General features: G+C 45.6%; 1 protein-coding gene across 1 annotated transcript in view; it reads right to left on the reverse strand.

Moving 5' to 3' along the window:
• The window catches only part of SLC35F1 (solute carrier family 35 member F1), a 250,559-nt gene extending 224,682 nt beyond the window's left edge, over nt 1–25,877 (reverse strand). Inside the window, exon 1 of the mRNA XM_064447402.1 lies at nt 25,449–25,877. Coding sequence (XP_064303472.1) covers nt 25,449–25,651 — 203 coding nt within the window. The 5' untranslated portion in view covers nt 25,652–25,877. The remainder of the gene's footprint in view (nt 1–25,448) is intronic.
• Between the last annotated feature and the right edge of the window lie 384 nt (nt 25,878–26,261).

Genomic DNA, 26,261 nt, shown 5'->3' on the forward strand with positions numbered 1-26,261 from the left:
TTACACACCTATTCACTCATCGGTGTGAGTGCTGCAGAACTGCCCTGGTATTATCCAGATGAGGATCTTTGCAATGCTGTCTCCAAGTACAGGAAAACGTGGGATTATTTTTGCAATTGTTCAGAGTGCAAGATTGTATTAGCTGTACAACAGCCCAGTATTATCACACAGCACAGCAGCATGAAATATAGCAAAGTACAGGGGCTGGGAGAAGGAAATCAATGGGTATTTAAAACACCATTTAGTTGATTTACCTATAGCATGAAGCACTGTCATTTAAAAACCTCTCATGGAGATGTCTCTTTTCCAAATAAATGTCTGTACTGAGGGGATTATTTACTAAAAGGCTTTTAAATGCTGCCATTAAAAGCAACACATTAAAATCAATTAAAAGGTTTTCTAAAGACACCCATCTTCTCTCTTGCTTCCTATGCTCTTGCCAGCATCATTCCACCCTTTCATATGCCTACTAAAGCTAACAAGGTGTTTTTCCCCAGTTGAAATAGCGCAGAAGAGACCATATTCTAGGCATTACAACATGACATTGGAAACCTTGTTCTAAGCACCACTCAAATGTTCCTGGATACATATATATACTTTCATTTAAATTTAGCACTCTCTTGCATAACCTAGGTTTACCTTGTGTACATGTTGGGGAGGAGGTAGACTGAGTCTTGATCAGGTAGTGTTTATCAAGGATTTTTGATACCCTTGAAAAGACCAAGAGAGCAACCTAGTAATATTAATTTAGGAGTGGAATCCATCCCACCTAACTTAAGCCTGTCCAGTCACTTCTCACTCTTCCATGAAGAAGGAGAAAAGGCACATTCAGAGAACAAGGATCCATTTTAAGACAGAACAAGATGTACTCTGGGAGGGCACATCTTCCTCCACTGAGCACAGAGGGAACGTGTATTACCAAAGGCCCAGTCTAGAGACAGCCAACCTCAGGCAAAGAAAAAAAAACAACACACAATCTACATTACAATTAATAAACCATTCTTTATATGGGGGTGCTCTTATCACATTTAAACCTATGTCCATGAAACCTGGCAACACTTGACGACCACTGAAGTATAGGAGCAAAAATTGCAGAAGTAGCCTAAATCATTTAGGAGTCTAAACCCCATTTTGCAAAAGGCATAGTGCTGCTTAATCTCTCACACTAAGAATACACAAGGATTCAAGAGTGGGATCTGTGACTTCCCCACAGGCCCAATTTAGTTTCTTAAATTTTAGAAATGTACATATAGCTACTAAACGTACCCAAGCTCAGAGCTTAAAAGAATAAATATATTTTAAGAAAATCACACTGGCATTTTATCATTGAAAATTATTCACTTTTTAGCACTTTCTAGCTTGCAGAAATAACTCGGGCTCCTAGTTGTGACAAGCCTGCTTCAGGTAGCAGAGCCTGCTTAGGTGAAAAACACAACCTTTGCACCAAGGATGGCCAGCTGATGGCTGCGTCATGGTTAGCATCTTGAGATAGCCAAAAAGTGAGCATAAGTTTCCCCTCCTCTTTTTCCTTATCCACCCTTTTTTAGTTTGGCTAACCTTTGGGGAACGAAGTTTTCCTCCTCTCTTCCAGCATGAAGATGTCTACTCTAAGCAGCAGCTCTATCTACAAAAACAAAAAAATGGCTACAAGGAAAACTTCTCAAGCCTTTATCCATCAGCATAGGAGGCTGAAGGTCAAACAAAGCATCATGTTTTCAGGCACTACAGCAGAGAGGAAAAAAAAAAGGGGAAGAAAAAAAAAAGAAGGTGCAAGCTCTGCATTATTTTTCTGCTTAGCCCATGAAAAAGAAGCAGCCAGAGAATTCTCAAAGGTGCAAAATTTAAAATTCATTTTAAATCTCAAACTACTTTAACAGTGCCACTTGTAAATCTCAGAAAATCATTATGTGCTCAGAGTTTCTGTGGTAATTTGAAAGACATGCCATTCTCCATTCATAGCCAAGCAGTTGGATTATCTGCTTTAGAAGAAAAATTCCACTCATTCACAGCCTAAGAGCGTGACTGGGGCTTCCATAGGAAGTAATAATTAGAGCAGGGAGAGCGCTACCTCAAGCTGGTGCTACACTGCTAACTTAATGGAATTTCACCCATTTATTTGAGATGTGATATTTGCTGTCAGGCCAGCAGGCAGAGAAATACGTACCTCACACTCAGTTTATTTATTGTTTGGCTACCAGGAGATAGCCATTGTTTCGCATTCACGTTAGGGCGGGGGAGGGGAACAAGAACCAACCACTACTTCACTGCTTCGGTTGGTTGGGTGGTTTTTTATCCTTCAAAGCAGCCTACAACGTGCTGTTTCACTTCCTCATGCAGCAGGTCTCAGCTACGTTTCTGCTTCCAAAAGCTCACAGTCCTATGGAAAGGTCATCTCGACTCCTGAGTTTATGCAACATTCTGTGGTGATATGTTATTATAACACAAGAGATTTAAAACCTCAGAGCAGGTCCCAAGATGTAACTTCCCAGTGGCTCAGATTAAGCAACAGAGGGCTTGGGCGGCAGAACTTGGTGACCGCCAGCCTGTTGCGGAGGCCTGGATGCACTCTCACAAAGGCATCATAATTCTTTCAGGCTTGGGTTTTATCAATGAACTGAACGGATTCCAGGCACTGTTTCCCCGTTGCCTAGCGGAGGGACACTCATTGAGGCTTTAATCACAGTTTAGGTGCCACAAAGGAGGGGACCAGAAGACCGCACCGCACAAAGCAGCCCAGCAGCACATCAAAGAAGTGGGAGCTATAGCTGTGCCCAGTCTCATGTACGTTCTCCCACCCTGTGGCGGCCGCCAAGAAGGACGGTGCTGCTCCGCTCCCCATCATGGGAAACCCCGGCAGGGGGAGACCAGCTGCGGTCTGGGATGATGCTCTCATCCCTGTCACTGCTCTGAGGGGAAGGGCATGGGGGCTCTGTGGGGGGGAAAACCAGAGCCCACCACACAGGACCTTGCGCCTGCCCATGCACTGGGAGGATGCCTGTGACAGTTTGTACCCCTGCACCAAGGGAAACAATTAGGAAGCAGCACACCTTGGTGATATAATAAGTCTCAGATCTGAATGTAAATCATTTATCCCTTTCTTTAATAACTCTGAAATTGCATCTTTGATAAAGGGCTCAAAACAAAAAATCATGGAAATAGGAGATATAAAGGATGTTTTAGATCATCTGTGCCTCCCTCTTCCTCCCATCAGCAGAGAATTATTTCCTCCATGTGGGCTTGGAAGGGCTTTCTGTGGTTTAGTTTGGATGATATCTCTTTTTCCACAGAGCATTAGTCCACATTCAAATAGATATCTCCATTGAGTCCTGTTTCCTATCACCCAGCTTCTGCATCTACCCCATTAGTCCTAATTATGTCTTTTTTTGAGATGTCCCAAATGCCTTCTGGAACAGCACAGAAAATAAACAAGACTTTCAGATTTTGTCCCTTAAAAATAAAAATGAGTAGCACACACAGGTTAACTAGTACCTGTTCTTTCACATCCTTCAGCCTTCCTACCCCTAAATGAATATAACTTCTTTTCTAAGAGCACGTAGCAAGACAACATAGAGCTAGGACTTACCAGAAAAAGACGATATGACAAAAACTTCTAGCAAAGACAGCAAGGAGGAAATTTGATGAAAAACTAGGGAGCTTTTGGGGATCAAATCAATCTTTGACGTACTGGAGGGTGCATGTCTCCTTCAGTGTGTTTTGGGGCTCATTTTTATCCTAAATCAGCTAGCAAAATTCAACTCATTCAGGAAGGTAATAAATTTTGTGTTAAGCTTATTGCTATAGTCCAGGATGAACAGGCAGGTTTTGTGTTGAGGTTGGTAGGTTTCCAGGAGTATGCCACGCTGCACTACACAGATACCAAAACACTTGAGAATTATATTTTTTTCTGATTTCTTTACTTCCTTCAGGCATCACAGAAGATGCGATTGTCAATTTTCAAACTCAACAAGCTTTACAAGAAAACACCTATTTTTCCTAATGCACACTCCACACTGATCTTTATTTTCCATAGGCTGAAGACAATCTTTTTCAAATATTTAAGACTGAAATTTCAGGTTCATTAAGTGCGGCTAACATTAGCTTTACAACAGTTGTCTCTTTGTCCAAGTAACCCTGTTTGCTGTAGATTTCTGTACCCTGAAATCTGAATCTCAATCTTTTTTGCTTGTCTGGACTTACAAACGCCTATATTAGGCTACCATATCACAGCCAGACCACTGAATTTGCAGAGGGCTATTCTGCCTCTGTCAGGAGAGAAATTGGTGTTCTGTTGCTTAAGCAGTAAAGATACCAGTGCCTCAGAGACACAAAGCTGATATATGGAACAGAAGTACCCTCAAGTTAAGGAGGGTGCAGGCACACGGCAAAGGATACAAGCTGCAAAGTAGGCAGAGAAATGTACTTGCAGACACGTTTGGATCTGAAGCTGGACAAAAACCTTCTGCCCAGGTTCATATTATTGTCTCCAGGTCAATTTTAAGATGTAAAAGCTCTAGAAGTACTGTGTTCATAATACACTTTACTAACTCTCAATTTTACCTCTATTAAAAAGGTAGAGAGTATTTAAAACTATGTCGGAGGCCATTCTTATTGTGACAAGCAATTCTAAGAAAACTGAAGAAAGGCAATGAAGCTGTCAGCAGAATGGCTTTTCCTGTTTTTTGGGGTTGAAGCATGTGCGCTTATGTGGTCAGTTAAAGTATTTCAGATGCAATCCTAGACTATCTACCCGTCTGAGCTCAATATTAATTTAAAAAGTCATAACCGTCAAGCGATAATTGTATATAATCAGGCCGTGCAAGTAAATGAGGAGGCAGCTTATTTACAGAGACTATTCTGTTGGCAAGAAAGAAAGCATTACCAAAATGAAACTTGGTGCCAACGTTATACATAATTCAACAGCATCCCAATTACATCGCCCTTTTATGTTTTCTTGAGCTGCAGCGAGACTCTTCCATATCTGTGCCATGGCCTTTATAGCCTCTTATTCTCCTTCACCATGGCTGCTCCTCTCCCTTGCCAGCCTGTGTTTACAATAAAAATTAAAAGCATTATTTATAAATATCTTTCCTGTTTTTTCATTAGACAGTCCAAGTCTCCTGATGTAGGGCTGGTGGTTGCATCCAAGGGGGAAAACCAGAAGCAAACCAGGGAAACGCCTTGCTCGAGAGGCAGGGACTAGACATCAGAACGTAGGTTAGAACTAAAGAGGCTCTGTTCTATGTTCATACCACTACAGCGTTAATCTTGGCAGCTAAAAATAACATAACAAGGATATATGTGAAGTCAGTTAAAATCGCTCTTCCACTAGAGGGGATGCTGTGCCTCATGTGATTTTCTCTGCATCTGGAAGATCCATAGACCCGAGAGCAAGACACCAGAACAGCAACTCAAAGCCCTGCACGTGGCAACAGAGAAGCTGCTGCCACAAAGACATCATTTCCAATCCAATGGTTATTGTCACACTGAACAATCTCAGCCACAGAATTCAAATGTAAGTTTGTATTTGTTTTTAATCACATTGCTTTTGTGAGACATGCCAAACAGTTAGGTTAAAACCATAGGAAAGCAGACCCAGCTTACTTGTGCTCCTCAAACCCCCTTCAAGTGTACACGTTTAAGCAGAGCCAAATACCTCCATTAGAGCCTGGAGAAGTTGGTGGAGATGATACAGACTAGTAACTCCTCCCAGCAAGCACCAAAAAGCAGCTGTGCTATTTCAGTCTCAAAACCCTGAACTACTTTCCTCAAGAGCCATGAGCATTTGACCCTTGCCTAAGAATATCTTCTCTCTAGGAAGGGCAAGAAGAAGAGGCAGCCAAGCTGAGGAGAAGAAAGAAGGGCAAAATGCAAGTGATGGGGTGAAGGGAACAGCAGCCACATGGGGAACAGAGGAAAAGGGACAACCAACTAGTGCTTCACAAAAACCACACTAAAAAGACAAAAAGTAAAATAAAATAGTTTCTCAGTGCTGGCCCCAGGGCAGGTGCAGGTGGAGCAGGCACAACGCTGCAGGGCTCGGTGCAAAATCTATCCCGTGTGAGTGGTACGGGGTCACGGCTAGCAGCAGCTCCTGCAGTGCACTGTGATGGCTCCTGTCAACTGTCTGGTGGCCCGCAGCTGGCAGGGACCTGGACCTTTTAGCAGGAAAAATTCAGGGATGGACCACTTTCTTGTGAGACAGATCCCTCTTCCCACCTCACCAGCCCTGCTGTTCACCCCCATCCCTGGCACTGCTCAGCTTCGGCAGGTGGGAGACCGTGGGAGCAAGCAGCTGCCAGCTCACTGACACCACACCGGAATATTGCTTTATCTTACAGTACCGGTTGATTTTTCCCTCTCTCTCTCCCCACCCCCTTTACATCTTTCTAAAAATAGGACAGGGATCTATCAGCTCCACCACGTTCAACAAGCAAGCCCCTCACAAAGGAGCTTCCTGTGTAAGAGACACAAGCAAGGTCTTCCCCCCCCAGACACACAGGTTTGAAGGAGCCCACGCACCAACACCAGGCCCCAAGGCCACCAGGACGTGCCAGGGCACATTGCTTGGCCTTCACAGCTTCCCGTCTTCAGAGTCCACCCTCCGTGCCTGGGCTGCTTTCCACCAGGGCAAGCTTACATTGACGGTCCTGCTGGCTGTGATGCCACAAAAGCTGCTGGGCGCTACCAGGCTGGAGAGGACAGGACGGCATCCACTGCTCTCAAACAAGACCCAGTTTCTTCTTTGCCTCTGCTAGCAGTACAAGAAGCTGTTATATGTCATTCTGCTGTGCTTCAAGATATTGTAAATTAAGAGAGACATCTGAACTTGCTGCTATTGCATTAGGATATCTCCTCCTGGCCTCCACCAGCCTCTCTGTAGGCAGCTCCACTGGGACCTTGGGATTTTCACCTAAGAAAAGCCCTGAGAACCTGGGCCACCATTTCCACAGAGGGGAGTCCTGGCAATGCAACAGATGCAGAAGGATGAAAGGAAGTTTTCAGGACTTCTGCAAGAATAAAGGATGACTGCTGAATATGATGCACTCCACAACACCAGAGCTTGTATAATCACACTGACATATTAAAGACAAGCACTGCTCATGTACGCAGGGCTGCCTGCAATATTTTCAGTGAAGCAAAAATACCATCATATTATTATATTGCACTGGGGGGGGCCTTTCACGAGTCTCTGCTGACCAGGAACAATGCAGACCTGGGAAAGGGATTTCCACAGGCTCTGTGAAAAGGAAGGAAGGAAGAGAGAAGGATGCTCTTTTAACTGGTACTCATTCTTCCACACAGGAAAACTGACCCTGGGGGATACTAACTGAATAAATAAGACCTTAGCCTGCAATCCTTGAACAGCAACCTTGCACACTTCCAGTCTTTGGTAAGGGGGCAAGGTAATGGCTGCAAAGACATACATTGTGGGTTGGGTCCGTTTTGATTACTTTTCCTCCAACTGCTCTAGTTTGACCAGTCCTGAAAGAACATACTGATTTGCCATACATAAGATGAAAAAGGACTATTTCTTGAGCCACATTTTAATTATCAGCAGTATGTAGCACCTGATGCTCAAGTATTGAAATATCAAAAACAGAGCAAGCCAATATCATGTTCCTATAGTCCTGTAAATTGTATATTCCTGTGTCTGTGCATAGCAGAACTAAACTAATCACTCAAACCCAGGACATATAGCACACCCCGATTGTACACAGCTATTAACATTACCGATAATAAAAGTTACCTCATCTGTTTTAACACAGTGTTTGATCTGGCATAGTAAAGAGTGCCAACATCTTACCTGCTATCACCAGTAAAAGTAATTGCAAGTTTCCACGCACATATGTTGTGTATACAAATGTGTATGTATCAAGGTAGCATTCATTAAAAAATAAGAGACTATGCTGAATCATACCTATCGCTTTGTTTAAAGCTAAAAGAGAATATTGTGCACTTGATAACTTCTCTCGTTAAACTTGCTACCCTTCATGGGGTTTGTTTTTCGTGGTTTTTTTTTTTTTTCTGAGAAGCAATATTAAAGGTAACGGAGGCTTTAATGCCTCCAAGGAAAAAGAAGGCATTAAAGGCATTATTTTGTCCTTCTCAAACTGCTGGACAGATTTTCCAATCATTCTAATAATGTGCCGAGGAAATTAAGACTGCCTTTTTAATGAACAGGGCTTTAACCTACAGGAAGATTTCTAAGTCGAATTTGTGTTCAACACTGTTCAGATTTCTGGAATAATGACATAGTAAACACCTCCTATTTCTCTCCCATTACTTATGCAAACAAATACAGAGCGCAGTCTTGCTGTAGCTGGTTTTCATTTCCATCATGGTTACATAAATTGATACAAACAGCGCAGTAATTCCCAGTTGTTCTTTTCACAGCACAAAGAAAAAAAGCCAAACACGTACACATTAATTGCCTGGCATAAACCTTCTGATAATAAAAAAATCCATGCGCACCTCTCAAAGACTATGCTTGTTACGTTTCCCAGGCATGCACAATCTGCTGGTCGCATGAAGATTACATGCGCAGAGCTGGAAGCCACCACATCCCCGTCTATTTTGCAGTTTTTCTTCACAGAAGTTCCCTGTGTCTCAGTAAGCCCAGGAGGATGAAAGCCAGTCCAACAGCATACACCAAGTTATTCTGGCTTTTTTTCACTAGTAGGAAGAAAAATAAACCCCGCCATCCCATCTTTGGGGGTAAAATCAAACAGAAAGGTGCCTAAGGAGCAGCTTTAACTAGTGTTCTGGCCAATTTACAGGGATTTGTAGTCTACAACAGCCCTTAAAAGCGGCGATTAATTGCTATGGCAACCAGGGCATCACACCACACGCACTTGGGCTGGGATACAGGGACTGCAGTGCACCCTCTTACCCACACACGCATCGTAAAAGGGTAACGGGCTCCTCGAGGGGCCCCATTGTTTGGGCGCAATTAATCCTTTATAATAGACCCTTGTCACTGGGGTTGGGGGACTCTGCCCATACTCCTCTTTTCTTTACAGTTAATCTTGCAACTACAGTGCTGCTGTGGCTTTGGAGGGCGCCTGCAGGTAATGGGAGAAGGAGGAAAGGGGAAATGTTGGACATGCAGGGAGAACAAAACTGGGGGTACCATGTATTTTGGGATCCAGGTAGTAATGCATTTTAAGAACTGACGTACCACTTTTTCCTTTGCTGTCATTATATTTTCTTCACTCATTTCATGGGTCTTTCATGAAAAAAGAATCAGACGTCCCTCCCTCTTTCAACACATGCCCATCACTGTGTTTATAAGACCAGCCAATGTGTTTATGCTACATCCACATGCACAAGCTGCTTCATTGCAAGCCACATGGCAATATCTGCCTACCCGAAATCAGAACAGAGCTATGATCATTAGGAACACCCAAAAGGCAAAGAAACAGGTCCTTCCCCCCTCCCTGGCAATTTATTTCTATGCCACAGAAACATATTTAGGCACAGAAAGACAAAATGAGATGGAGATTTTTGCTGTGTTGTGTCTCTACATTCCCAACTACTGGATTCAGACACTGGCAGAATTTACCTGGAAGCTTCTTCCCTGGCTTCCTGCTCACTCATTTTGGTATCAAACCATGAACTGCTATATATTACCCCGTAGCACTGCTGGGTTTTTTGGCGGTTTGTTTTTTAATTAAAAATGAACAGGGCCCATACTCCTACTAATAGAGTCAGTATGAACGCGATCACTCAACTTGGCCATGGGACGTGGGATTATTGTTTAGGGGTTTGGGGTTTTTTTCCCCTACCAATCAGATACCAACCTGGATTGTATTTATTTACAAGATGCTGAAGCTTTAACTAAGAGCAGCAATACTACTGGTTTCGGCTTCCCCAGACAAGGCAAGCCCCAGCAAACAATCCAAGTTTGTGTTAGACGGTAATCTGGAGGGTAGAGGGGAACCAAGAACCAGAGAGATTTCTGCATTAGGGCATAAACCAAAAAGAAAGGAAAACCCCACAGCTGTCCCATGGTCAAACTTGCTGTCAACGCTGTCACCAAAAAAATACTGATATTAACACCCAGGCCTGTAATTACACATCCAGTTCTTTGTACGGACAGAAACACAGATCTCTGACCTGAACCACAGAAGTGAAACCTACCAAAATTCCGCTTCAGGGATCAGAAGGTGGTCATCCACCACTGCTCAGAAAAATAACTAGCCGAGAAGCTCAAGCACAACCTCGTATTTGCTAAAAGCTGGATAAACCACAATCTCCCAATTATTTTTTTTTTAAGAGAAAAATCACAACCCAAAGAGACTTTAGAACCTGACCTGGAATTTCTATTATCACTTCTCTCTTCTTTTCAGTAGGATCACAATGAAGAACTGAACAATGGGAGATGTCCTCTCTCCGGATTTGTTAATCCCTTATTTGTCTTCAGGAACAGCATACAACTAAACTGTTTTATGCTTATTGTCTTCTACAACACCTGTTTTCCTCCTTACCTTTGTCTGTCTATGCTTTTGGTGCTCCAAGTACAACAGCTTTACCAGCTGCAGGAAAGGAGAATGTATTGTGAAGCAATATAGATAGACTGTGCAGCACTTTTCCACAACAGTACTGGCAAGTGGCTGTACAAGGGCACGCTAGGAGGATACAGGATTGGTTCAGGAAGCAGGACTAACGAAGAAACACAGAAAAGTGTTTTTCAATGTGAGTGCAATCTGCCTACCCAGAAGGAGTTCTGATGGGACTACTCCCAAGGTGATTAAATTGGTGGACGCTTTGCTTTTAAGAAATTCTTTCCTTAACTGAAACCATGGGATTGCTCATCAGAGCACTCCCTCAAATGCATGGCTTTTGGGAAAGAAAGCTCATGGCTGCTGGCTCTAGGGAGAAATAGAAGAGAAAAAGAGAGGCCAGGGAGTGGCAATAGGCCTCCAATGTCACATCAGCCAAATAAAACCAGCTATTCACAGGGGACCATATATGGGAAGGCAGTAATACAGCACATGCCATCACAGAAGGTGGGACAAACCAGTTCAGCAGCCACTGATCAACTGCTATTTTTCTAATCCTCAGCAGCACAGAAGTTACCACACACCTTGCCAAAGAGGCAGAAGCAAGTCATAAAGCCTGCAGTGGCATTGCCACACACTAGATGCAATGATTTTAGATCTACTGAACATGCACCTCTATTTCGGTTACTGTGGGGAAAAAGGTACCAGGGATAAGGCTCTTCTAGCAACAGGGAAACATGTATGCTTACATTAAGGTTTTGCACAAATGCCCATCCTCACCAAACTCAGCCCTACCTAAAAAATAAATAAATAAAAGGTATAACAAGGAGGACTGGTGCCCATTTAGGGCTGCATCACACTTCCACGATCACCTCCAACTGCATATCATACAGCAAGTACTTACAGGCCTAACAGAACATATTTTTCCTCCAGCTCCACCCAGACTTGTGCTACCAGATGTCAAGCAGCCTTCTTTTTCCTCTTTGGGTACAATCACATCACTTCTCCCCTACTTGAGTGAGGAATTGACTATGGCTGACTGCTTACCAACTGTTGATACCCACCAGGTCTCACCTGGGGTCATCACCACTCTTCTCAGGAACATCAGCACTAAGGTTTATAGCAAGGGAGAGGGCAGGACAGCATAGGTAGCAGGAAGCTATGGACCCTGGCAACAAGCAGTTACCTCAAGCATGGTATTGTGATACAGATGACCCAAATAAAAACCTTGTACCATAGAAACAGATACTTCCCTTTCCTTCATTCCAGTTTCTTTTACCTCCAATCCCTATCGTTCCCGTGTCCTCTGCCTCTCCTCCGCCCTGTTCTCCTGCTCACAGGCTCCCTCCTTTCACCAGTCCAGGCACTAGTCTGGCCAGAAGTTAGCTAAAGACCCAGCACCAACAACACCTTTTTCAGCCAGGTTAATTCTCTGCTATTTTAGTGAGCTGACTGTGAGATGTGACAGGAACCAGATCTGGCTTAGCAAAAACAGAAGGAGTAATTTGGCCAGGAGCAGGGAAGAGACAGAAGTGAAACCTCCTTCTGGCAGTTTGTGAAACCGTGACTTAAGAACAAACTCATTCCTCAGCCTTAGCTCATATTTATTTTACCTAGTTCTGTGAAATGACTGAGAGGGTGAATCTTCACACATGGAAACCCATCACCCTCTCCTAACAACCTCTAGGTATTAGTTCAGGAGCGGCTGATCAGGAAATGGTTTCCTCCCACCACCACTACCTTTTTTTTTTTTTTTACAGCCTTGTACAGACTTTTTCACAGTCTCCTACTAAACCAAATCAATAAATATGTGTGCATGTGCATTGTTTACATAGTGCCATATAGTCACATCGTAATTATCTCAAATAATAGTGTCAAGATGCAAATCTCAGAAATTATTGCAGGCTCATCTCTAACACATCTTTAGCTCCTTCCTCCTTGTTAGCAGAGTTTCACACATAGCATGGTGAGCTTCAGCTAGGATCAGCTCTTCACCAACTGATCTCTCATGCAAGTATGTATGCTACCCATGCTGCCAATGAAATCAGTGTAACATGCCTTAGGAGGCAGGAAATTACATTAGCACACTAAGCCCTGTCATACCTTCAAACCCCTGTGATGGCAACATCTTCAGTGTCAGAAGAGCTTCAGCAACCCCAGCCCTGCCTTCTCTCCAGACACATGTTATCTCCTCTGTATCAGCCTCTTCACTGCGTTAGTCCATGGGTTTGTAGCCACGTTATAAACTACACTGGACAGGGGATCCACCCAGAAAAACAAACCAACAACAACAGAAACTTTTTTCCCATTTTTAACCCATCTGGATCAAGCCACCAACCTGGCTCTCCATGCCGCCGCGCAAACTGCTCCAGCAGCACAGCAAAGGGGGAAGAGGCTGGGAATGGAGACGAGTAAGAATGAGCAGCTGGGAGTGGAGCAAGGCACTCTTCTGTCACCTGCCAGAGCCCCCCTCTGCAGTCCCAGCCTCATCCAACCCCAGTTTCAGTGCCAGACCACTGCAGGTGCTCTTGGGAAACCTCCCCTTGTATTCTGACATTGGGTACCTCAGGAAAGTTAGAGCCTTTGAAAAGATGCCACCCCCTCGTCTCCCTAAGCCCACATGTACTGCCCACATCAGTCATTTTGTTTCTTGGCAAACGTTTGCCTGTAAAGTTTCAGAGAAGCACTACAGTAACTGCAGACCAGATGCTTCTGAGTACTACACTGTGTTTTATAGCACTGTATAGCATTTTACGAGCATTAACTAATCAACAACTCTTCCAGGTAGTTAAGTTTAATTATCCCCATTTTACAGGTGCTGAACCAGACCCAGGGAGGTTGAGAGATTTGCCCAAGGCCAAAAAAACAATTGGTGTCCAATCCTGACTGTAAATCAGGTGCTACTGTATGTAACTTCTTCCTGAGCCTCCCACTGCAGCAACAGATGAGTTCCCTTCATCTGCTGCTTCAATACAAACTTCTCCTGAAAACAAAACAGGCAAAAGCCCACCCCTCCCTGCCGTTCATTGCATCGGGTTGGTTGAGCTGCTTTTGGTCTACCAGCTCTCCTGTAACTTAAGTCAGGCACAGTCAAGATGACCCAAATCATCATGCTCTGGCTTTGGTCCCAAACCCTGCGACTGAATCAGGCAAGCAGTATTCACAGGGCATCTCCCCATCTTTCTAATTCTGACGCCTACTTCTGCACCATACTTATATATGATGTTTTGAAGGGTGGGGTTTTTTTCCCCCCACTCAGTTTCCTTTTATCAGCTGACTGGTCTTTTTGTGCACGCTGTTATTTGTTTATCAGGCTTGAGCTTTTAATACCCAGCAACTGCAGTGGTGCACAAGTGGCAGGTACAGTAGCAACAGTAAATCCAGACCAAAAAGTGGTGAGATGAGCAGTATACTGAGTGGATACAGCAACTTTTTCTAGAAAACAACAAACAAAGGCTGGCTGGAGAAGAGTCAGTTCTAAGGAGCTTCACCTTACAGACCACTGGATGAAATACTATCTCTGTGTGCTTGCAGCTACTGGGGATTTCCCCACAGAAATGTTTGTGAGCTGCTGTGGATTGGATTTAAAGGCTGGGCTGAGGTCAGTCAGACTCTGTAATTCTCCTCCCAAGAGTTACAGAATATTTCTGGTCCACCCAAAGAAAGGATGGTATCTCCGAGTACCACAATGGGAACAGAAAGGCCTATGTTGGGACTGCCTGAAGACTGATCTCTCCCTACCGTCAGTGCTGTCTACCAGTCTCAAACTGGCAGCATGGGCAGGGGTGAGGTGACCAAATAGATTTCCTCCCCCATACTTGCTCTGGCCTCCACCTTCCTCACTTCCCACCACAAGCCTTCAGCAGGTCCCATCTGATGCTCGTGGTCTGGAAGCAAGCGAACAAGCCCCACAACAGTTACCCATTTTGGCTGGTGTTTGCTACTGATCCTCAGATAAACACCGCTGCTTCTGAAAGATAAATGCACACATGGCCACTGCTTGAAAAAAATATATTACAAATATACTGCAAATATACTACATTCGGCAGGCAACTTAGTTGTAAGTTACATTTGCACCTTTGTCCCCTCTCCCACTTTGGGCCTGCCATGCAGAACTGCAGCGAAATCGCATCTCAAAGATTAGGTCTGGTCTCAGGGCTCTAATCTTGCAAACACCTAAATTGCCAACTAATCTCAATGACTAGAGTATGGGCATGACTCGTTTGATGCTTGATGCATGGTATTTTGCTAAAACACAGCCCACGTACATAGAAAAAAAAATAATCATTAAAGGACAAAGAAGAAAGACCAATTTAAAATTGTCAGTGTATGCTTCAAAATAAATTGCAGCTAAATATTCTCAAGTGTAACAGTATTCTGGATGTTAGTAAGACCATTCATAAATGAGAAAAGAAACTGGTATTGATTCTGCAGGCTCACGTCTCAATACATCTACAGGTTGTAAAAGTGTAGGAATAAATCTAATAAATTAATCTAGCTGACTAATAATAAGTTCCATTAATACATTAATACCTACCAAATCAATATGAATGAACAATTTCAGACATCAAATTTAACAGAAATTCTTCTGCGAGTGAGAATGTGCTAGAATTTATTTATTTATAAGATGATGTTAAACTCAGGTAACTTTTGTAGTTCATCTTAAAAGACCTTGCGTGCTTACACAGACACACAGTCCTTTTTTCAGGTGAATTATTTGGGAATTATTTAATGTCTTAAACTCAGGTAACCTCTTTAGAGCAGGAGAAATCTGAATCCCAGAGATTTTGCTCGATTAATACAGATGCAACGTAACTCTTCCACTTGGGGCAACCCTCCAACCACCGCATCACACTGCTTCTCACCCTGACCACTCTGCCTCACCCCTTGAGAGCATTCTACTACTGAATGGTTGTTCTGGTAAGACATCACCTTCTCAGTTAAGTGAGAGAAAACCTGCAATTTTCCTTTTCAAGGAAAATTACTGCCGATAAGCGGTGCCTTCATACATATGCTACAGCCATCATACCACTTTGTCCCTGTGCTTCTAGATTAAGTCCTCCAAGTGTCCTAGACTCTCCTGAATCTCTTCAGTGGCATGATTCTCTGTACTGCACACCGGCCCTGAAAAAATCTTGAAGTATACTGTCAATAAAATGCTGGTGAGTGAGCAAAGCAGATTTGGCAGAACATGAAGAGGAGGCAACAGAGCAGGGTCTCCAGGGTTACGCACAGGTGTTGACCACTCTGGGAGGAACTGGACCACACTTTGGCAAATGGCAATCTCTAAACTCCAGAAAAACAGTTGTTTTTCTAGAAAGCATCCCCCTCAGCACACCAGGCAACCAACAGTGGGGGTCAGATGCCCAAACTCTGACTGGAAGTTACCTGCGCATATCATGTAGGTCGCACAGGAAAAGGAGGCACCTCAGTCTGGCCATTACATTTTCTTTGGGTGCTGGCTTTTTCCCCACCATGTTAGATGAAGTTTAGCAACTCTTTCTGCCTGACAGTACTTAATCCTCATACCTAGCCTGATGAAAATTATATCTACAGTATTAAAGCTTTATTTCCTTCAAATATCAAATCCCATACCCATTAAAATATTTTTCACCTCCCTGCTCAACTCTACCCAACCTACTTGATATTTGTTGTCCGTCCTCATTTCAATCTACCCAGGACGGTCCCTACGGACCTCAATATACTGGCAGCAGGGAGTTAAAAAACCATAATCAAAAGCATTTCATGTCTGTAGCAGCAGCAGAGAAAGAAAAGGAAAGGAGCACCAGGAAACAGCTCAGTTTCATTACGGCACTCAGCTTCTAGTGAGAAGAGATTTCAGAAGGTAAATGGCCCAAATCAGGCTGCAGAAGCCACTGAAAACACAAAGCTATTTAAACACTATAAAATATCTGGGCTTAGAATAATGACAAGGTAATTAATTTAATTTTATTATGTATTTTCCAGCACTTGCCTCATCATCATGGTGGGGGGTGGGAAGCAAAGATCCACGCAGAAGAACATTGCACCCTGGGATGACCACAGAGGCACCTGGGTAGATAATGATCCAAATCTTGGGTTAAAACCAGAAAGTATAGGATAGGGTACTGCTTATGCCTTACTCCCTTGGAGCACTAGGCCCCTACCTGTCAGTGACTCGTTTCAGGCCTCCCCTGTCTGCAATTGACAGTCTTGAAGAGTTAGACTTCTACCTCCTCTCTTCAAAAAAAGGCAGACAGAAGTCCCCCACCCCTCTTCTACCTTGTAGACACCACTCTAATTCAGTCCATCCCCCTCAAACTCCCCCTTCCACTGAAAGGGTCTGAGCTAGCAGCCCCAAGGCTACATTAAGGACCAGGATTTTAGTTATTAAGCTGGAGAGATCCCAGAGTGGAGCTGTGGAGCAATCTTCCTCTTCAGTGATGTTGATGAAGAGGTATCAGAGCTGGAGCAGACTCAGCTCTCCCACGCTGCTGGTGGCTTCCTCTCCCTTTCACCAAACGGGGGGAAACATCTAGTCCCCTCTTAACTCATTTTCCATTTCCACCAAATGGAAACCAGAAAAAGTCAGATCACACCAAAACACTTGCCAGATGAGAAAAGTAATGAGAACCAATGTGGTACAGAAGGCAGCACCATTTTAAAATCAATGCAGCCCAATAAAATACAGTGAAGAGGCTTCTGGACACACGCACGATAGTTTCTTTGACAAATGAACACCAGAGAGGGCTAGGTAAACTAATGGCCATTACCATAACTGTTTCAAATTTTGTTTTCGTTCCATCATCATCTAATACTGGTTTACAGGTTGCAATTAGCACTAGGGCTTAGGAGGTAATAATTATGGTCTTGATACTGGACATAAATTACCTCATTTATCTGTATTAGAGATGCAGCAATCTGTTTCAAGCATAGTGTGCTTTTGTAAATGAACACACCATGAAGCCTGAAATGCCTTGGGAGATGAGCTGGGAAAAAAAAGCATCTTCTAGTTCCAAACTTTTAATTTTTAAAACTTCCTCCATTTTGTATTAGGACAAAACCATGACCTTTACAGGTTCTTCATCCCAAGAGAAACTCACAGTAGCCCTCAGGGATGCAGAAAAGCAGAGATAAACTTGGTCTCCTACACAAATACTCCCATCACCAGATTACCATGAAGCCTTACTTGCTTTCCATCAAAAAAAAATCTAAGACATAAGAAATCTTGCTGAACATGCAGTGTTAAGAAAATCCAATCCTTCTTGCCAACGTTTTGACTCATCTACATTTTCTGACAGGAAAAAAAGTCATAGCAAAACAGAACATTCACTATCTGGCTCCTAAGTTCCTACGTGCCACCACAGGTCAGACCTATCTGAAGGTGGAGCGTGGCCTCCCACATCACTATGGGAAAAGGCACTGTAAGGAAGCAACTGACCACCACACCAAGGGGAAACTGAAATTAAGGGCCCAAATGACTCTGCTGGCTACAAACAGAAAGCTGGCTTAATACACGTCACAATTTTTTACAGTGGCACCTACATGGCATCATTTGTGGATAGACCTTTTGTGTGAGATCGAGGGTCATCCACCCCATCTAGGAAATTATTTGGCTAGTGCCGTGTACTGTGGGACATTCCAAAAAGCAGGTGCGCTCCCTGCAGAAGTACAGCACGGTATTGCTGCACAGGTACCCTCACTGAGCACAGCCGGGCTGTGGGAACGATCTCTCCTCTTTTTATTTCTCCTCAGTTCCAGCTGTACCAAGGAGAATGTGATGCATGGGAGCCAAACCCGCTACCTCAATCGATTGGTGTCTCTGAGAAAAATGACAGAGGGTATGTATTGAAGAAATGCTTTCTTAAATCACAAGACAAAACAAGTCAGAGAAAGCTTAAGAAAAGCTTCAAAAGTGGCATGTTTTCAGTAAAAATCCAAGAAAGACAGATGATGGATAAACAAACTGAGACAGGTAGATGAGGTGGTTCACAACATGAATTTCACAGCCACCAATACTTACACACTTTACTATCACAGCAATTTATGAGTTCCCATACAGGTTCTTGCAACAGGTGATTTCAGCTAAGTTTGAGCTCAGCTCACAAGCCTTTGAGCATGAGTTTTAGGGTTTTTTAAAGTCTAGCTTCTTCAGCAAGTTCTTTTCCCTAAGCTTTTCTGGTAATTAGCCCTAATCAGTATTCAAGTGCTGATCTGTAAGGCTATCTGCTGACTTAAAGGAAGGGAACACCTCACTAATAGTCCCAGTGTTTCAACCCCGATAAGGACAGAGACTCCAGCCATCTCCAGAGACAGAGCCACAAAGAGCCCTTCTGATCGCTGCTGGCATCTGGCCTTCTCCTCATTAGCACATTAAAGCTGCTCTGTCCATCCCATAAGAGCCACTCTGTCCATTCCCCTAGCTTTCTCTATGGAGCCATTTACAGTGCTGCTCCTTTGAAACCCCCCTGGTTCAAGAGGCAGTAACCCCTTCCGAAAGCCCACAGCACAGCCAGTGTCAAAAATTCCTACTGACAGACAGGCACCCAATAAGTACCGGCCTCCGGAATGTCATAGGTAGACAGATGACACCCACATATTTTGCCTTGCCAAATTGCCCCTCCTAAGGGAAAGTCTCTTCCCAATTACTATGCGGGCTGTTGCATTTAGATTACAGTGCACTTACCATATCAAATCACTCCAAACAACTCCTGTTTCAGAATAGGACTGGCAAGGCTTGTACCTCCTAAGGTGCAAATTCTCAGGAGCAAAAGCGAGGCAAGGGGGGCAAAGCTTTCCAACACTGACTCCGAAGCCTGTTAGGAAACCATGCTCAGATGCTTTGAAACCATACTTGGACGGATTTCCAGTACCTGCTACAGCAGCAAAATGGAAGCTTTATGTCCTTTAGTTCATCTTCTCACCTCAGTCAAAGCATTTTAAGTGTGCCATGGCATGATAATAAGTGTGCATTCACTGAAATAATCTGTTTGGAGGGGAAGGGGAAGAGCATCTTTTTATCCTGTTTTACAGGTGTTTCCCTCACGCACCCAAATCATTGAGAACGTAGCTAATTCACAGTGGTCACTTGCTTTCAAAATGGCGATTACAAGTAAACTAATGAAAAAGTGAAACAGTGGACAACTTTTCATCAGTTGATTTCTATATCCTCTGCCAGGATGCTTTCCTATGGGCAGATATGACCTTCCCACTTCCCCAGCTAAAAATAATAATACTAACAGGTACAAGAAAGTAAACCTAGTTGCTTTATCTATGCTCTGAACTAATTTTCTTTGACTTACTTCAGAATTGTATAAATATTTTTACCTAAAAGGAGAGCTACAGCTATCTGAATTGGGCTCAGATTCATTCTTCTACAGTCACTGTTATTCTGGGAGGACTTTGAGAAGCTATTTGTACTTTTTAAGAGTAAAAAATCCCAAAGGAAGCTAATCCTTTTGTTTTGAAGAAGAAAGCGAAACAACTGAAGGTTATGAATACCGAGTCCTTTTTTTTTTTTAAGGATTCCAAAAATTATACGTTTGATCCTTGCCTTGCTTTTCATTAAGGAAAAATGCCATAAATTATTTCGTTTGTTTGCCTCTCTGATCAGTCAACTGAATGACATTATTGCTTTGGGGCAATGGCATACACTGCCTCAATTTCATTATTATTCAGTTTCAGGTTCTTTTTGGCACATAAACTCCATCTGATTTACTATGCGGATACATATTATTAGAAAAAAAATCATTGGGTTATAGCTTTTGATATGTCATTTAAACAGCTCTCATCTCTGAAGAGTTAGTAGCCTTTACACATGGTTCAAGTTCAAAGTTAATCAGCTAGTGGGCCAAATTCTTCCTCACCTCATTATCAGGGATGAATTGGGCCTGCAGCAAACTAAAAAGGCAAAAGTTTTACTCAGACTGTACCCAAACAGGCGGGCTGTCTGACAAGAAGAATCCCAGTTGCTTTTCTTCATGTAATATTGTTAAATAAATCACTGCCTAACCTAATCAATTATACTTATTAGCAATATTATTTTTTCTTCCTTCTCCTAAGAAAGGTAGTGGTAATTAGACCATACACTGGCTTTATGCACAAGGCTAAAAATTATCTGATCAAGTGAATAAGTGAGCAAAGTAGAGAGAGACACACTGCTCCAGAGAAGGCTTTCACAATTCACTAGTGCAGAGAACTTAAGTACAAAGCTATTTAAAAGATGGCATGGGACTGAGTGCCTGAAATTACTCTTACTCCATTTTCTGATATCAAGTTTAATATGTCTCTGATGTTCTGATATGATTTTTAGGAAACTTCTGAAAAATACAAAGTGCCATTTAGCAACAGAGAGCAAGAAAAAACACATGAAGACATCCTTGAAACAGCAAGATAAGGCATGGCTAGATTTTATAGCAAGTATTCCTTAAGAAAGTACTAAAAGATAGAAGTAGGTAAACCCAGAAAAATGTTATGTGCCATCCAGCTTTCTAAAAAAGTCCTCATCACGGAAAGCAATACAGCAGCAGGGCCTTAGATGTTACTTTGGAGACCTGAGTTCATTGACACTGCTATGGTATTTTTTGTGTCCCTGAATAATCTCATTTACTTAGGTAAAATAACTTTGTCATAGTATCTAAAGATCTTAACTGATTTTCCCTGCAGAAACTTAATTTTCCCTCCTTGTCCTGGTGCCCAGGACTACGGAGATTATGTCCAGGTACCTCATTTGCTGGCTCTCATTTAGATAAAAAATTTCCAAGAATCCCCCAAAGAGATCATTTGGCAGCCTGCTCCCACTGTGTTTCAGCAATGTTTATTCTCTGCCCAGTTCCTCTAAGGAGGTGATAACCAGCCTTCCCAACATGAGATCAACCTGTAAATTAGTTCAAAAGGCTTCAGAGGCTACAGGCAACGTTTTGCAGGTGATTCTCTGCTCTTGACCCTTCAGGTCACCCAGGGAGCGCAAGGAAGGGAGAGAAGCCACCACTCTGTGCTGGGACAGAGCCAGACAGAGCGGGTTCAGACCCTCCATCGGGCATCTCTGAAATACAGAGGTGCCAGGGTGGAAGCATGGAGAACATCAGGGTTCCAAACTGCAAGGTTTTCTCCTTTTTTTCTTGCTTCCCACTATAGGTGGGAGGCAATAGGGAGCAGGTGAGTCACTGCTCATTAAGTGGTCCTCTACAAGCAGACAGAGGTGGTGGAGTCCAATTTTGGCTTCACCGAGGCTGTGGGGAAGCAAGCAAGCAAGCAATCAAGCAGCCAACATTATTCTTTCTCTGCCCTGCAATATAGCAGGGCAGGGTCAGCCAGGGACAGCCGCTGAGCAAATGTCACAAGGAAGGTACCAGGCAGGGCCCTGCAGCTGGGATTCATGGACCACGGGTGTGAATCACAGGTCCAGGAACACATTTGCAGTATGTAATCACCACGACATTTCCCCTTAATGCAACGGCAATTAAAAGTCATCCTCTACAGACTTCAAGGATAACAGGAAGCTTGTTCCTGTTGCAGCAGGTCCTGTTCACCATCACTGGCAGCTCAGAATTAATATCGAAACTATTCCTGTAAATCCCACAATTTAATTGAGCATCTCCAGTCCTCCATGGTTCTCACCCTTCTGTTTTGTATTTTACTTTGGTTTTCTGTTATGGCCAGCTTTTTCACAGAGTGCAGTGTTTGCTGTGATCAATGAAATAGAATTTTACAGTCAACCAGCTCTGCTTTCAGTATGTTCTCTCTCAAACACCCTGGGGGGGTTGTTCCAGTGTTTCTCTATCACCTCGGGATCTATTGAGTGAACAGGGAGGCAAGGTTGGAAGGTGAAATTAAAATAAGTTTCCATAGCCTTCAAAGGCGATTCAGGAATCACCAAGTGCCTGGGTGACCAAACTACATATAAAGTGAGAAAGAAATGATGCTCAGTTTCTGCCAGTGTCTATCCCCATTCTCCTGCTGCCTTGTTAACTCCACAGCCACACCAGAGCCTGTCCCCTCCCTTGGGACAGACGTTTTAGCATGGGCTGTTGCAATAGGAAACAGGTAATGGTTTTAAACTAAAAGAGGGTAGATTCAGACTAGATATAAAGAAGACATTTTTTACATGATGGTGGTGAAACACTGGTGGAACAGGTTGCCCAGAGAGGTAGTGGATGCCCCATCCCTCATTCAAGGTGAGGCTGGACGGGGCTCTGAGCAACCTGATCTAGTTGAAGATGTCCCTGCTCACTGCAGGGGGTTGGACTAGATGACCTCTAAAGGTCCCTTCCAACCCAAACTATTCTGTGATTCTACCAGCTACAAGGAGGTTTCTGGCAACCCCAGCTGTTGTCAACCTTTTTATTTTGTTCATCTGCCTGAGGAGCCACCACTTTGTCTAGCAAAAAACAGAAGCACATGAGCTCAACGCAATGAGTCAATCAGGAGCCTTTCAAACAGGTCTCAAGAGAATGGCGCAAAAAAAAGTGTAGACAGAACGGAAAAAGTGCTACCCTTTTCCAGTAGAAAAACGTTAACTGAAGATGCCAATGCTTGGTTTGTTCTGGGCTCCTACTTCTTTTGGGATATGGCGTACATATTTCTTCCTTTCCCTTACACATTTGCATGCTGTTGTTTCCATATTAGATGAATACACAAACATGGTGTCAGGATTCATTTTGATGTTTAAGGATGCATTTCACTGTATCAACAGAAATACTGCATGGAAGCCATGATGTTAGACAGGCTGAGTCCCTAGCTCCCATGTAAAGTCAAATGAAACCTAACTCGGGCAAAATTTCCCTTTATACAGACTTTGGGATGGGCTAAGGAGTCTCTCACACAAATAAAAGGCTGCCTTAAAACACCACAGTAACAAGTCTTCTCCCTCTCCATAAATCACATAAATTTGGAAAAATTTGGCTCTTGTTTCATGTTTGGGGAGGGGAAAAGAATATGTTTGCGAAAGAGTGACTGGGCTGCTGTTCATTAGGGCGTCACTCTGGGTGATGGGAGATCTCATTTCTAGATTCAAGTTTGTGAATCAGAACAGAGATTTGAACTTTGGTCACCATAGCCAATTTCTGTCCTTTTCCCCTTCAAAAAAAAATCTAGTTATTCTCATTTCAATCATACATATATAAAACAAAATATTGATTTGACTCTTTAGCCAAGGCTGAGGTACGGTAACTGCTTGAACTATATGAATTAAGCCAACACCTCCTAGCCATAAAGCCTGCGGTCAATCTGATGGCTGCCCAGAGGTCACTATTACCACTCTTGAACAGAAGTACCTATTGCTTCTGTATCTGATCCCCTCACCACATCTTCATACATCTCTTGCTGCCCCTGAGAAAACTTCTCTAGTGTCTTATTTCAGGACTGGCACACACCTCAGGATGACCAAGCAGAAGGAGAGCAGGATTTTGCAAGCACAGGGCACTGAAGATGACACAGACCGTTGGGCTGAGGAACTGAGTGAATTTTACTATACAGAGAGTCACAAATGCGCGTGTACAAGAAAATGTGTAACCGAGTTTGAGCTGAAGAAGCTTTTACTTGTTTCAACTTCTTTTCAATCCTTCTCATGCTCGAATAACAAAGGATAAATATTTCCTCCCTTACTGATGCTTTTGAGGATCCTCCTAGAACGGTAACAGTTAATTAACTGCATATAATAGCAATGATCTATGAGCAATCAAATACCTTCAGGTACTTGTAACAAAGACAGTAACAATGATAATTTCCTAACGTTTAAAAGCTTGAAAGAGTCAACAAGCATCATCTTCAAAACTAGTATATCCAGATAGAAAAGCTGATGTTTTTCTTCGCAGCTCATCCAAACTACAAGTACCCGAAACTGAAGTGGGGACAATGATACCGACACTGGTACGACTGTCCCATCGCTGCACCTGCTCTATTTAACAAGTAAAAGTCATCAGGCAAAAGCGATGGCTTGGGCTGGCTGGTCAGACAGGAGCTCTGATGCTCCTTCTGGAGAAGCGCAACCAGTCGGGCTTTGGAGAGACGCCGTTTCGTTGTAAAAACCTCAGCCCTAACGAAATGCAGTGCAGAAGAAACAACTGGCGAAGAGAAGAGCGTGAAGGATTTAAGTAAGATGGTTCCAGCGTCTTCTTGTGCGCTCGGTAAAATAATTTGACCCGAGCACCCTGCAGCTCTCCTATCTTTGCAGCGCCAATTCCGAGCCGCACGCACAGGCGAGCGGAGCGGCGACCGCCTCGGCAGCACCCCGCTCCCGAGGCCAGAGCGTGCTCCCCCCCGCCACGCCGGATGGTGGGAAACCGGGCAAAAACCCCACGCGGGGCCACCCGCCACCCCGGACCCTCGGGCCCCGCCCGGCCGCTGCCGCCGGCGGACCCCGCCGGGCTGGTGGGGGGGGGGGGGGGGGGGCGACGCTTCCCGCCCGCCCCCCGCCCGCGCTCCGGGCGCCCCGGCAGCGCCTTCGCCGCCGGCCGGGCTGCGGCAGCGGGGATGTCGGTGGGCTCCCTCCTCCCCGCCGCCCCACGCGTGTCCGCGGCGGGCCAGGAGAGCCGAAGCAGGCGGGAGGCGCGAGGGACACGCTGTCGGGGTGGGTGTGCCTGCGGGAAAGGCAGGTGCGACCGGTCCCGGTGCCGGTCCCAGCAGGGAGGGAGGGAGCGGGCCGGGGCCGCGCCTCACGTCGCCGCCTCGGAGGCAACAATGGGCCGGGGGAGGCTCGGCGTCGCCGCCCCCTGCCCGCGGCTTCCGCGGGGAAAGACGCTGCCAGCCGAGCCCAGCCTAGCCGAGCCCAGCCCAGCCCAGCCCAGCCCAGGCGGAGCCCTCGCGTCCCCCGGTGCACCCCGCCGAGGAGGCCGGGCCGGGGCTCCCCCGACGGCCGCCCCCGGGACCTGCGCGCCCCGGGGCGAGCGGCGGCGGGGCGGGGAGCCGCTCCGCTCCGTGCCGCGCCGCTCCGTGCCGCCGGAGCCCCGGTCCATCCCCCGGCCTCACCTGTTCAGCACTTTCCTGATCCTCTGGCGCACGCTGGAGGAGGGCGCGGAGATGCCGCTCCTGCCGCCGCCGCTGCCGCCCTCCGCCGGCAGGTTCTCGATGGTGGCCACGACATGGCTGGGCTGCGGCGGGTGGTGCGGCGGCGGCGGCGGCTGCGGCGGCGGGGGGTGGCGGTGGTGGCGGTGGCGCTCGGGGGAGAGCATCGCGGCGGGGCTGCGCCTCAGCGGAGAGCGGGGCGCATCCCGGCGGGCGGCGGGCGCTGCTGCCGCCGGCGCTGGCTCCCTCGGCTTCCGGGCAGCGCCAGACCCTCGCCCGCTCCTCCCTCACTGGGCTGCCATGCGGCGGGGGGCGGGCTGCCGCCGCCGCCGCCAGCGAGTGCCGCTCACGGTCGACGAAGTGGCAGCAGTTTGGCGACCCTCCTCCTCCTCCTCCTCCTCCTCCTCCTCCCCCTCCCCCTCCCCACACCCCCCGCGCCCAGCCGGTGCCTCCCCCCGGCGGAGCCGCGGAGCCGCCTCGATCCCCTTTGTTCCCCGCGCAACCCCAGCGCACGGCTGCCGGCCCGGCCCGTCACGGCGGCGGCGGAGCCCCCCGCGGAGCCGTGAGCGGCGGCGACCGCCCCTGCGCGCCGCCAGGCCGCCGGGCCAGCGCGGCGGAGGCGCCGGCGGCGGCCGCCAGGGGGCGCCGTGAGCGGCGGCTGCGCCCCCGCGGCGGCGCCGGGAGGCGGGCGGGGGTCCGGGGGTGTCCCCTCGGGGGTGTCCCCCCTCCGGGGGTGTCCCGTTCCCCCCACCCCGCCCGCGGGTCCCTCCCGCAGGT

This window comes from Phalacrocorax carbo, chromosome 3, assembly GCF_963921805.1.
Source record: "Phalacrocorax carbo chromosome 3, bPhaCar2.1, whole genome shotgun sequence".
Lineage (NCBI taxonomy): Eukaryota > Metazoa > Chordata > Aves > Suliformes > Phalacrocoracidae > Phalacrocorax > Phalacrocorax carbo.